At 39.4% G+C, this 13,944-nt stretch overlaps 1 protein-coding gene across 1 annotated transcript; it reads right to left on the bottom strand.

Moving 5' to 3' along the window:
* Positions 1-104: 104 nt before the first annotated feature.
* LOC132270606 (uncharacterized) lies at positions 105-794 on the bottom strand. The gene has a single exon (XM_059771779.1). It carries the CDS (start codon positions 792-794, stop codon positions 105-107), a length of 690 nt encoding a protein of 229 aa, XP_059627762.1.
* Between the last annotated feature and the right edge of the window lie 13,150 nt (positions 795-13,944).

The following is a 13,944-nucleotide window of genomic DNA, read 5'->3' as shown; positions in this document are numbered from 1 at the left end:
GCATAGAGGGCATACCCTCAGAGAAATAAAGATAAAAGTCAATGGCCAATTTTCCTAACGAAAACACTCATTTCCAATACAAAAGAAAAGTATAAAGCCAGAGACTATGGAATAATATCCTGAAGAGAAACATTCTGAGCTTCAATAACTTCCATGAGGGCAATCCTAGCCACTGTGTCATGTGGGAGACTTGTGGAACCATGCAACCTGTTATTTCTCTCTCTCCAAATGTGCCATAACCCGGCTGCAAACAAACTTTGTAGAGTCCTTGAATTCCTGTAGAGATTATCCATCCAAAGAAAAAGACCCCAAACAGATTCAACCTCCTGGAACTGGTGCAAATTCCATCCAAGTACCCCACCCATCCAAGCCCAAAAAGCTTGGGAGAAAGGGCAGGCAACAAAAAGATGATCAGTGGTATCACAACTATGTTGACATAGGGAGCATCTAGGAGCAAGATAAACCTTTCTTCTCTGCAAATTACACATAGATGGCAGCCTATCCAATAACACAAACACTGCTGTAGTGGACCACTGAGGTCTTGACTTGCCCCAGCACAATTTATGCCATTGAACCTCTGCATCAACAGACTTGACACACCTCCAAGCATATTTGAAAGAGAATTTCCGACTATCCCAAAGCATTTTATCTTCATAATTTTTGATAATCACAGACTGTAGATAATCTCTGAATGGAGCAACATCTTCATCTTGGAGAAGTTGTGACTTCCATACCCCATTTTGAATTAAAGTACTCAGAGGAGAGTTTCTGGGGAGCTGTAAACTTCGAGCCATTCTGTGACCAAACTTGGCAGTAAGAGTTTGGCCTCCACACCAAGGGTCGTTAAATAATACTGGCCATTTCCAATCTGAAAATTAATCTTCTGCTGCATCAATTCCCTAACCAACACCAATCGCATTCCAATAGTTTGTCTGTGGGATATACTTGTATTTAAACCAAGAAATCCATAACTTATCCTTGCTATTGAGGAAATCCCAAGCCAGAACACATCTAGATGCCATCTGTAGATCAGACAGTTTTCGTAATCCCAATCCACCTTCTTGTTTTGTTCTTGTAACCATATCCCAGTTTAAATCGTGTAATTTCTTTGCATTTTCTTTGCTCCCCCAAAGAAAATCTATACACACTTTCTGGACTAGGTTTATGATTGCCATAGAATATCATATATATGCTACACCAGTACTGGAAGGTAGGAGTAATCACAACGCCAAGCAATTCCAACTTACCTGCTACATAAAGTAGTTTTGTGTTCCAACAGTAAATCTTACTTGTAATCTTGTCAGTAAGCTCCTTACAATGAGATCTCTTGAGACCATTTGGGCATAAAGGAAGTTGTTAGCATATATGATATCCATGATTTATGGAATGACTTATCATAATAGTAGATATTTGACTATGCATATGTTAGTTTATATGATAGCCACGATTTATGAAATGACTTGCCATATTAGCAGAGGTTTGATTATGCTATTGAATATGCCATAGAATATGCTTTAGAATATGTTGTGATTTGATTTAGATTTAATTTAGTTTCCTTTGTTGTAATATGAACATGTGCTCTTTTATCTATAAATACTAGAGTTATGAATGAGTGATTCATCTCATTCAAACCTTTACACAATTTTCTCATTTTTCTTTTTTTTATATTTCTACTTGGTATTAGAGCCAACACCTTTCCATACCTTTCAGCAACCTTGCTCCTTGTGCGACAACCACCTTAGGCTGTTTGTGACATCGTGTGATGTTGCCTACACATGTTTTTCTGTGTTGCTGTTTTGTGATCGAAAATATGTATTTTTAAGTTTTACAATTTCTTTTTTACTCTTCTAGGGTTAGGTAAATTGGGATAGTTGGTCTCCAACACCTAGAAGGGCTTGGGTAAAAAAAAATTTAGTATATAAAGAGGTTCTGGATATTAAGAAGGAGGCTGTTTGGCTATATGTAAGCGGGTAGCGCTCCTTAAAAAAAGCATGTATTTGGATTTTTCGGGAATGGTCTGAGTAGACATTGTTATTATTTATGGTCTGAGGAGACCCTTTGATTTATTAACAGAATTTGTGGTGTTTTTGGAGTTTTTTTATTGTCGTGTGACAGGTTATGGCAGATTCAGGGTCCTCGACTGTTAATTCTCTTGGCTCAAGTTCTGTGGGTGGTGGTGCCATTTTTCCCACCAACTCATTAGAAAATCCAGGACTTCAAATCACCACAGTGAAGTTGGATGGTTCCAACTATTTGATTTGGGCACAGTTTGCCAAGATGTTCATTGGTGGCAAAGGCAAGATCGGCTATATTACTGGTTCTAAGAAAGAGCCAGTTAAGTCAGAGAAGGCATATCCACATTGGTTTGCAGATAACGTTATAGTTATGTCTTGGCTAGTCAATTCGATGCAACCAAACATAGCTGTTGGTTATATGTTTATGAAGACTGCTAAGTAGATTTGGGATTTAGTTCAACGCACTTATTCTCAGAGGCAGAATAATGCACGGATTTTCCAACTGGGGCGAGATATCACCAGGATTTCTTAGGGTGACTTGACAGTTTCAGGATACATCGCCAAGCTTCGTGCTATTTGGGAGATGTCATATTAAGATTCTTTCCACTCTTAGAAGGATCCAGATGATGCAATTTTATATGCAGGGATTGTGGAGAAGAATCGAATGTTTCAGTTTCTTGTCGGGTTGAATGACGAGTTTGAGTATGCTTATGTTCATTTATTGGGCTTCTCTTCATTCCTTATTCTTGAGGATGCATACTCCTATGTGTTGTTAGATGAGAGCTGTCGGACTCATCCATTAGGTGTTGTTTTTGTTGATCGTTCTGCTATGGCAGTTCGGGTTCCTAACCTTTTAGGAACTGCACCATCCCAGTCAGTTCAGAGCTCTACCACCAGTCCTCCTCTGGGACGACAACGTGGACGGTGTGACCATTGGGGAAAAATTGGTCACATCAAATCTCGTTGTTATGCTCTACATGGACGCCCACCGCAACAGAAACAACAGCCTCGATCCTCTGCACATTCTGTCACACAACCAGTCTCATTGTCAACTCCTGACAACTCTGCCTCTATATCTTCTGCCACAGTTACCTTGACTCAAGCTGATTTGGACAAGTTTAAACAATTCTTCTACCAAATGGAGGCATCATCTCAGCCAACCTCCACTTATGCCCACTCAGGTACTATTGCGTCTGCACATAGCGTATCTATTGATAAGCGCCGAATATTGTATATTCAAGCGCCCTAAATTGCATTAGTTAAGTTCTTTATTTGTATATTTTATATAGATTATCTCCAATTGTATGTTTTTGCACATTTTCAGGTTAGATTGCAAAAAGGAAGCAAAAATGATGCTTTGTGGAGTTTTGAACATAGGAAGGTGCAATGCTGAATTCTGGCAGCAGTGAAATCCGGATTTGCTCACCATTTTTGACCTACCAAACTCGAGAACTGGACTTCTATCATAACATGAAAGATTTAGAGCTTTGAATCAGCTTTCCAAATCTTCAAGTGGTTTGTCATTCGGAGTTCGGAGCAGAGAGTTATGATCTTCTTATTAGGGGTGCTCAGAACTGCCTGGCAGCAATGAAAGTCTGCCTTGTTCTTCAATTTCGACCAACCAGACCTGAGAATTGGATCTCCACCAAAACATAAAGTTTTTAGAACTCTGAATTAACTTTCCAAATCTTCAAACGGTTTGTCATTTGGAGTTTGGAGCACAAAGTTATGGCCGTTTTACCAAAGTAGGTCTGGGCGGAGCAAACCAAGCATAGGGCATTCTGCCCAATTTTCGAGTGCTCGAGGCCCTATTTCGAGCACTCGAAATTAGGGCAGAATTCTACACGACTCAGCCCACTTGTGCTCAGATTTTAGCCTTTTTGGATTGCCTCTTTTATGAAGTGGTTGGAGATGTTGGTTGGTAGCTTTTGGGGTGGATAAGTGATCTAGATAAGGGAAGCAAAACCACTCATTATATCATTAAGCTTGATTTTGGGAAGATAGAGGGGAGAGAAAGAGGAGCAAGAAGAGAGTTCTTGGAGCAAATAAAGGGGAGCTCGAAAATGGAAGGAGGATCCATGGTTCTTCTTCATTCTAAGGCTCCCATGTGTAACTAACTCCTCCTCTAGGGAGGTAATGGAACCCCTCATTGTAAGCATGCTTTACTTTTGATTCTAGTTTGGGGAAAATAATGTATTTTTGTGGTGATTCCATAATCTAGAACTCTTGATGTAATGAATTGATTCTGATTTAATGATCATGTTGGACCTACTTTCTTGTCTTAGAATGTATGTTTTCATGGTTGTATGGTTTACATTTTCATGGTGACAATGAAGATGAGATTTTTGGAATGGTTTTAATGGCATGTTGTTGAGAGATTTGATAGGCCATAGCTTAGGTTCTTCCTTTGATGGCTTATTCTTAATTCTTAGCTTCATGTGCTCTTATCATGTGATTGATGGTTTGACAATTTCTAGCTTAGTGAACATGTCTTAAATTACACTTTAGTTTAGGTAATTGAGCATGTAAAATCTTTGATAAATTGTTCTTGCCTATTGATTCCATGAATCCTTTGAAGGTAATGTAGTAACCATGAGTAACTACTTATCATAGCCACATATTTATGTTGTTTTTCCCCGAATGAATCATATTCTAGCATGTTTATATTGTAGGTGGTGAAGTTACTTCCCTAGTCTCTTTTACCCACATTTTATCTCTTTTAAATTCTTGCAAGTTCTTAATTTATGCATCTTTACATTCCTATCTTTAGTGACAAACAAACACTCTATACCCCTTCATCATCCTAAGAATGACTCTAGACACTTAGGTTGCCTTAGACTAGTGCAGTCCCAGTGGTTCGACTTACCCGACCAATAGCCCTATTTTACAATGATTCGTGCTATTGCGAAGGTTGATGTTTAATTGACCAACCGATCAATTTTTGGCGCCGTTGCCGGGGACTTGCATAAGGTTTAGCGACCAAGGTTCTAGGGTTAATTTTAGTTTGATTGTTAATATTGTGTCTTATGAATATTCCTTGTGTGTTTTGATCATCTTCGTGTTATAAGATTCTAGGGACTCGAATCTCGCCGTGGGATTGTTAGCAAATTGTAAGTCTAGAGGACCCCAGGTAAGTCTCTTGACTTCTAGTTTCACATTGTGAATATTGTGTATGTGTTTAATTTAGTTGTGAAGCCCTTGTCGAGGCTCTTATCTTGTTTATATTTCATGTTCAAGCATCGGTCCTTGTCGTGGCCATTTACATTTTTGTCTTGATAATTGAGGAGAAAGGGATCATTGCATGTGGATGTTTTGGTGAAGGGTTGCTGCGTAGTTTAATTGTGTTGTATATATTTTGTGTGAATTCACCTTAATGTATCTAATCAAGTGGCTGAATTAGTCCTTAATGGGAAGTAATTTTCCTTCAACTCAATTTTACACACCACATGAGTTTTGTGCCTTTTGCTCTAGTCATACACATCATACAAGAGAATGTCTTCCAACGAGACAATTCTCGGACTTTTATCTAGAGCAACCAAATGAGAATTTCTCTGAACCGGGTAGTGATCCATACTTCAATGGTTATGACTCGGGTAGGGGAGATCACCAAAATTTCTTGTGGCATGACATGGAAAATTCAGCCCCACAATCTCATGGGCAACATTTTCAAGCCAATTTTCAACCCAATGATCATTATTTCCAGCCCTCTTCTCCTTTTCCACCGTCTCCATTGGATGAGCTAATTGTTGCTAACAAACAAATGATGGAGTCTATGCACACGCAAATGATGGACTCCAACAATCAACTATTGGCTTCCCTTGCTAGCATGCAATCCACAGTAGAGTCTATCAATCAAGTGGTACCATATCACCAGTCCTAAGTTAGTGCAATGATAGATGACTAAATATCTCAAATTCAACAAAGGATTAATGCTAAAAATCATGAAGAGGAGGAAACATTTTCATTTGAATTTATGGCCAATCCAAAAGAAAATTCTATGAATGATGAGATTACTCCTAGTAACTTTCATCATGAGAATGATCAAGTGGTTATTACATATGAAAATGATGAAATGGTGGTTGAAGATCAAATTGTTGCCCCACATCAAAATGAAGCAATTGTGGCTCAAAATGGGAAAAATAATGATGTAGAGATTGTCTACCCTACTCTAAAACAGCCCCTACATAATCCTTTGCTTGATGCACCTCCTTTAATGGAGGATCCTCTAAAAGCTTGGTTAGCTCATTTCAATTATGAGGATTTTGATGTTGACAATTCTATTTTGGAGGTAAATTCTTTGTTTGATATTCCTCCACCTATTCTCTCTCTTCCTTGGGCAACATCAAATGTATCCCTCTCTTGGGAGCTTGCACTTCCTCTCATTCCTTCTCTTGAGTTATCTCAAGCTATTGAGCTCGAACCGCCGGATAAGTGTGAGGAGGATGTTGAAAGTCTGAAGGATAACTTGTTGAGCATTCCCGTGCTCAATATGACCCTTCATAAGTCGTTGCTTGGTGCACCTTCACCTAATCCATCTTCCCATAATCCAAATAAGCCCCATAATCCAAAGTTCTTCATTGAGGATGAAGAGTGGGTTGAGGTCTTTCCGCTACCTCTTTTCCACTTTTGTCTTCAAGCTCTTCCTCCTTCGCTTTTAAAAGAATTATCCTATTTGGGGAAGCTTGAATCTCTTGAGAGACATGGTATAGGGTAAGGAGGACTAACCTGATCTCGGTGTGTCTAGCTATCGAGATTTTTGAGGATTAGTACCTGCTCTAACTTCGTCTAGCTATCGACATTAAATTTAGCAAAGCAAGGGAATAAATTCTTTCAATGTTCCAAGCTTCTCTACCTTCTTAAATTGCTCGTGCCTTGAAATTTTCTGGGAAATGGTTTCGATAAGCCAAAAATTTGATTTTTCTGAAATGGTCTTCAGTTGTGTTTTGCAATTTTAGACTGGCCTCTTAGACCTTCTCAGCTCTAATTTTCATTCTCGGAAATTTCCATCGCTTTCGAGCAATTTCATAGGATCTTTGGCATGCAACTCATGTGCAATCTCTCATTTTTAATGCATTGTTGAAATGTTCTTAATCTCATCCATGCATTGAAGAGATGTTCCAAAGCTTGAAAATTTTCTCAAAATCATCCATGCATTGTGTGAGGTTGCAAAAGTTGGGAAATCTTCTTGAAATCATCCATGCACTCATTGAAGAAAAAAAAAAAAAAAAAATTGCACAGTTTGAAAAAATTTCTAAATTTTCCATGCATTGCAATGAAGTGTAGAGTTTGACAATTTTCCCTCCTTGCATTAGAATGGATTGAAGTTCAAAAGTTTAAAAATTGTCCATGCATTAGAAAGAAGTTGAAAAGTTTTCAAAATTTTCCAGTGATGCGTTACATTGGAATGAATTTGCAAAGTGTTAAAAGTTTTTCTGAAATTTAATTCATGCATTGTGTGATGTTGCAAAGATTTAAAAATTTTCCTACATTCATCCATGCATTGGAAATGTGTTGCATTTTGAAAATTTTGCCAATTTGATTCATGCATTAGCAAGATGTTGCAAAGTTTGACACATTTGTTTCAGCAATTGCATCCATTCAAAATGCTCACTGGGCCAAGATTCTAGTGCTCGAATGATCTAACCAAAATTCCATGAGCTACTACCCATTTTGGAGCACCCTAAATTCCATTTGGATTGCTCCAAATGTCTTCACCATCAATCCCAAGCTCACTGCCCATTTTTGGAGCACTCTAGCTTCCATTTGGATTGCTCCAAATTACCACACCAACTTGCCGAAGTCACTGCCTTCATTTCGAGCAATCTAGCTTCCATTTTAGAGTGCTCCAATTGTGAACCAATCTTGCATGCACCACTGCCCAATTTTAGAGCACTCTAAATTCCTTTTGGATTGCTCCAAATTTTCAGCCTAACTTCCGCAGCTACTGCCTCAGAATCGAGCACTCAAAGGCTAAGCTTCGAGTGCTCGAAGCTTTACCAATTCCATAGCATGCCTCTGCCAAAATCTCGAGTACCCCAAGCTCTTATTTGGAGTGCTCGAGCTTGCTAACCCAAGCAAACCACGACCCCTCCACCACTCGGCCACTTTCCCACCATGGACAATCAACCCAACACACCACCTTCCTTTTCTCTCCTCTCAACCCCAACAAATCCTTCTCCAACACAACCACCCAACCTTCTAACACCAACCTACACAACCCCTCTCGGCAAACCCACTTCCCTCTCATGCATGAACCAACCAAACCACCCCTCACCCGAACCACCACCTCACAAACCATGCTCGAACTCAACCAGCCACCACCCTCTCACCCTTGGCCCCCAACTCTCTGCATCTCACCACCCCTCCCACAAACTTCACCACCCTACCTCACCATCCTCCTCCCAACCTCATCAACCCAAAAACCATGCAAACCCCCCACCACGCACCAACCATGCACCAACCATACCAACCAAACCAACCTCACCTTCTCTCTCTCTCTCTCGGCAATTTCAAGCTCCTTCATCCACCCCACTCCATGCCACCCCTCACCTCAACACAAACACACCGCAACCCACTCCATCACCACCATGCTCACAAGAACCAACTCTCGGCATCTCACAACATACTCCATGCCAACCCTAAGCCACCCCACAACCTCAACTTCATGCCAACCCCCCCTCTCACCCCACTGCCCCATTTTAGAGCACTCGAAAACACACTTCGAGTGCTCACAATCACCCACTCCTCACACAACAAACCAACCGAGCCCACTGCCCCATTTTAGAGCACTCGAAGACACACTTCGAGTGCTCGAACCAAGCCACCTCTCTTTTAAAACCAACCCACCTCACTCTTCTTTCCCTCTCTCGGCATTCTCTCCATCCTCCACCATCCTCCTCTTAAACCTTCAAACCAACTAAACACCTCTCACCCTCCTGCATGAACCACCATGCACACTTCTCCACCACCTTCCCACACTTAACCCCCCTCTCGGCAAATTCACTCCCTAACCATCACTTTCCCCAACACAATTCCTCTCGGCATTCACCACCACCCTCCTCTCAGCTTCCACCATCCTCAACCCCAAACCAACCACCCTCCACCCTCGGCACCAATCAACCCACCACCTCATGCATGCACCTCCATCCTCCTTCCTAATTCCATCTTTCCCTTCTCTCCATTCTTCTCTCAAGGTATGCTTTCTCATCCTTTTTATTTTTTTCTTTTTGTTATGCTGTTGTTATCCTTTTGAGGAGTATGGGCATGGAAATTGTGGAGTTTGGGTGTGATTGTTGTTATGCTCTATGCTAGAGAGCATTTTGTCTAAATTTTTTTTTTTGGGTTTTCATCACTCTAATCAACCTTTGGCCCTCTTCCTTTTTGTCATGCACACTACCTGTTCGACATAATGCCTGAACCAGCTTTATCTCTCTAAATGGCCCCATTCTTGGCATTGTTTTGTTATCCATTGTAACCTTATGACTAATGTGTGCTAATTTATGTTTTGTTTGGATTTTTACTAGACTTCATGTTTGTGTTATTCATTCTCTTTTAGTTTTTCATTCCGAAACCTATGCTTTTACCTGTGTATATTAGTGCTATTTTGGCAGGTCTTCGGGTCCAAGTTTGGGGGACGCGTTTGCGCATTTACATCAATGGATATTTTTGCATTCGTCACTCTACTTGGTAATATTGTTCTTTTACCTTCTTTGCTCTTATTTTGTTTCACTTGTCTTCACACATTGAGGACAATGTGACATTCAAGTTTGGGGGTGCAATAGGACATTTTTGGTTTCACATTTTTACTAAGCAATGATAGTATGATTTGAACTTGTCGGGGATGAAGCATATGTTTAATACCTTGTGTATAGAAGCAATTGACATTTTTGAAAATAAAGAAAAATTTGAGTTGAAATGATCATGTGGATTCAAATCAGTCTATATAAATGTCTCAATTAGATTCTTGCTGGATTTACACTCTTATAAGTTTCACAATGCACAGATGCACATTGGAAACTTAACTGTGAGGCATGCAACTTGATTGACCTTGACCTTGGCCTAGTTAATCTGATTTGATGAACTTGATAGATGGATACCTTTGGCAAGGTTATGAAAAAAAAATAAAAAAATAAAAAAATAAAATAAAAAAAATAAAATAAAATAAAATTGAAATAATGACCAGTTGACGTTTGTAGCCTTTCCAACTCGAGCTATTAAGCCCTAGGAGTGTCTCTACACTTAGCACCCTAAAGTCGTCTGGTTTGGGAGTTGTTGGCCTAACGCTTGCTACAAGGGTTTGTTAGAAAGCTTAAAGGACTTAAACATTGCACGGTCATTCAAAAAAAATTGTAATAAACATGGTTCGCTAGAGTTCGTAGCCTTTCCAACTTGAGTTATTAAGCCCTTTGGAGTGTCTCTACACTTAACACCCTAAAGCCATCTGGTTTGGGAGTTGTTGGCCTAACGCTTGCTACATAGGTTGGTTAGAAAGCTTAAGGGATTTCAGCATTGCACAACCATTCTATGTTTCGCTTATGAGTTGCAATAAATTGTCAATAAGCAACAAAAGTTGTCTTGTAAATAAAATCATGCCTTAGGGACCTTATTTAAAGGGGAATTCAATGATTTGAAAACTTGTGCTTGGGAATTGGAAAAGAAAGTAAAAGCCGCATGTTGAGAATCCAATTCACTTTCACTGAAGCTAGAGTTGATTTCCATTCAAGAGATGATAATTGAGTTATTTATATAGACTTTGATGTTGATGCATGTATGTGGAAATGTATTTAGCCAATTTTTGTATCAATGCTTCATATACGCAAGGTAGTTTTCCCAATGACCCCATCTCCAGTTTTTGTCTGTTTCAAGTTGTATTTGAGCTATGTATCTATTATATTTTACCATGGTAGATATTTTTGTAGTAGCAGTCCCATGTTTGTCATTCCATTGAGTTTTGCATTTTGGTTTTGCTAAGGGACTAGCAAAATGTAAGTTTGGGAGTGTGATAAGCGCCGAATATTGTATATTCAAGCGCCCTAAATTGCATTAGTTAAGTTCTTTATTTGTGTATTTTATATAAATTATCTCCAATTGTATGTTTTTGCACATTTTCAGGTTAAATTGCAAAAAGGAAGCAAAAATGATGCTTTGTGGAGTTTTGAACATAGGAAGGTGTAATGCTGAATTCTGGCAACAGTGAAATCCGGATTTGCTCACCATTTTTGACCTACCATACTCAAGAACTGGACTTCCATCATAACATGAAAGATTTAGAGCTTTGAATCATATTTCCAAATCTTCAAGTGGTTCGTCATTCGGAGTTCGGAGTAGAGAGTTATGATCTTCTTATTAGAGGTGCTCAGAACAGCCTGGCAGCAATGAAAGTCTGCCTTGTTCTTCAATTTCGACCAACCAGACCTGAGAATTGGATCTCCACCAAAACATAAAGTTTTTAGAGCTCTGAATTAGCTTTCCAAATCTTCAAACGGTTTGTCATTTGGAGTTTGGAGTACAAAGTTATGGCCGTTTTACCAAAGTAGGTCCGGGCGGAGCAAACCAAGCATAGGGCATTCTGCCCAATTTTCGAGTGCTCGAGGCCCTATTTCGAGCACTCGAAATTAGGGCAGAATTCTACACGACTCAGCCCACTTGTGCTCAGATTTTAGCCCTTTTGGATTGCCTCCTTTATGAAGTGGTTGGAGATGTTGGTTGGTAGCTTTTGGGGTGGATAAGTGATCTAGATAAGGGAAGCAAAGCCACTCATTATATCATTAAGCTTGATTTTGGGAAGATAGAGGGGAGAGAAAGAGGAGCAAGAAGAGAGTTCTTGGAGCAAATAAAGGGGAGCTCGAAAATGGAAGGAGGATCCATGGTTCTTCTTCATTCTAAGGCTCCCATGTGTAACTAACTCCTCCTCTAGGGAGGTAATGGAACCCCTCATTGTAAGCATGCTTTACTTTTGATTCTAGTTTGGGGAAAATAATGTATTTTTGTGGTGATTCCATAATCTAGAACTCTTGATGTAATGAATTGATTCTGATTTAATGATCATGTTGGACCTACTTTCTTGTCTTAGAATGTATGTTTTCATGGTTGTATGGTTTACATTTTCATGGTGACAATGAAGATGAGATTTTTGGAATAGTTTTAATGGCATGTTGTTGAGAGATTTGATAGGCCATAGCTTAGGTTCTTCCTTTGATGGCTTATTCTTAATTCTTAGCTTCATGTGCTCTTATCATGTGATTGATGGTTTGACAATTTCTAGCTTAGTGAACATGTCTTAAATTACACTTTAGTTTAGGTAATTGAGCATGTAAAATCTTTGATAAATTGTTCTTGCCTATTGATTCCATGAATCCTTTGAAGGTAATGTAGTAACCATGAGTAACTACTTATCATAGCCACATATTTATGTTGTTTTTCCCCGAATGAATCATATTCTAGCATGTTTATATTGTAGGTGGTGAAGTTACTTCCCTAGTCTCTTTTACCCACATTTTATCTCTTTTAAATTCTTGCAAGTTCTTAATTTATGCATCTTTACATTCCTATCTTTAGTGACAAACAAACACTCTATACCCCTTCATCATCCTAAGAATGACTCTAGACATTTAGGTTGCCTTAGACTAGTGCAGTCCCAGTGGTTCGACTTACCCGACCAATAGCCCTATTTTACAATGATTTGTGCTATTGCGAGGGTTGATGTTTAATTGACCAACCGATCATCTACATCTTCGACACCATGGATCATTGATTCTGGTGCTTCAGACAATATGACTGGTATGTCCTCATTCTTCTAATCTTTTATATCTGCTCTGGCCATCGCAAGAGACGCCTTGCGGATGGCTCTCCTTCTTCTATTGCTGGGAAGGGTCACATATCAGGTAATCCTTCATTAACTTCGTCAGATACACTTCATGTTTCGCAGTTGACTACAAATCTTATTTCTATTAGTAGCGTTGCCAAACAATTAAATTGTAGTGTAACGTTTTTTCCCTCTCATTGTATTTTTCAGGATCTGGTGTCAAAACGAATGATTAGCAGTGGGTGTGAAGTGGACGGTCTATACCTGTTGGATGCTCCTTTATAACCTCAATCACATTCAGCTTCGTTTTCTAATTTTAGGACATATCTCTTTTGGTTATTTAAAACATATATTTCCTTCCTTATTTTGTAATGTGGCAATGTCAGATTTATTCTGTGAGGCATGTCATATGGCTAAATATGTTAGTTCCAATTATCCTGCTAGTAGTAATAAATCTGCTTTAACACCTTTTGATCTTGTTCATTCAGATGTGTGGGGTCCTTGCCGAGTTGCTTCTAGTCTTGGATTTCGATATTTCGTGGTGTTCATTGATGATCATAGTTATGTTACATGGGTTTATCTTATGAAAACCAAAAATGAGGTATACACCATTTTTAAAATTTTAGACAATGGTTCAGACTTAATATGGTCGTACCATTAAAAAATTCAGATCTGACCAGGGTACGGAGTACACTTATGGGGAGGTACAGCGGTTATGTACAGAATTTGGGATTGAGCATCAGATGGCTAATGTTAAAACTCCTCAACAGAATGGCCGTTCTGAGAGAAAGAATCGCCACATCCTTGACTTAGGCAGAGCAATCTGCATTGGCATGAATGTTCCCCAGTCATTTTGGGGAGATGCAGTTCTTACAACTGTTTACATCATTAATAGGACTCCTTTTAGGGTTCTTAACTTTACAATGCCACTCTCAATCTTACATCCCAATTCATCGCCTTTTTTTTTTATTCCTCCGCGAGTCTTCGGGTGTGTGTGCTTTGTTCAGCAGTTGGGGCGGACTCATACAATGCTTGAACTCAAGGCTTTGAAGTGTGTGTTTTTTTGGCTATTCTCACTCTCAAAAAGGTTATAGGTGTTACCATCCTCCCAGTCGTCGGCGGTTT

Source organism: Cornus florida, unplaced genomic scaffold, assembly GCF_030987335.1.
Source record: "Cornus florida cultivar Cherokee Brave unplaced genomic scaffold, ASM3098733v1 CherokeeBrave_3.0.0_Hap2_Chr08, whole genome shotgun sequence".
Taxonomy (NCBI): domain Eukaryota; kingdom Viridiplantae; phylum Streptophyta; class Magnoliopsida; order Cornales; family Cornaceae; genus Cornus; species Cornus florida.
Note: the sequence above shows the minus strand (reverse complement) of the source record. Positions and strands in the feature narration are given on the sequence as shown.

Coding starts and splice junctions, on each gene's coding strand:
- LOC132270606 (XM_059771779.1), bottom strand. CDS start 794: ATGGCTCGAAGTTTACAGCTCCCCAGAAACTCTCCTCTGAGTACTTTA.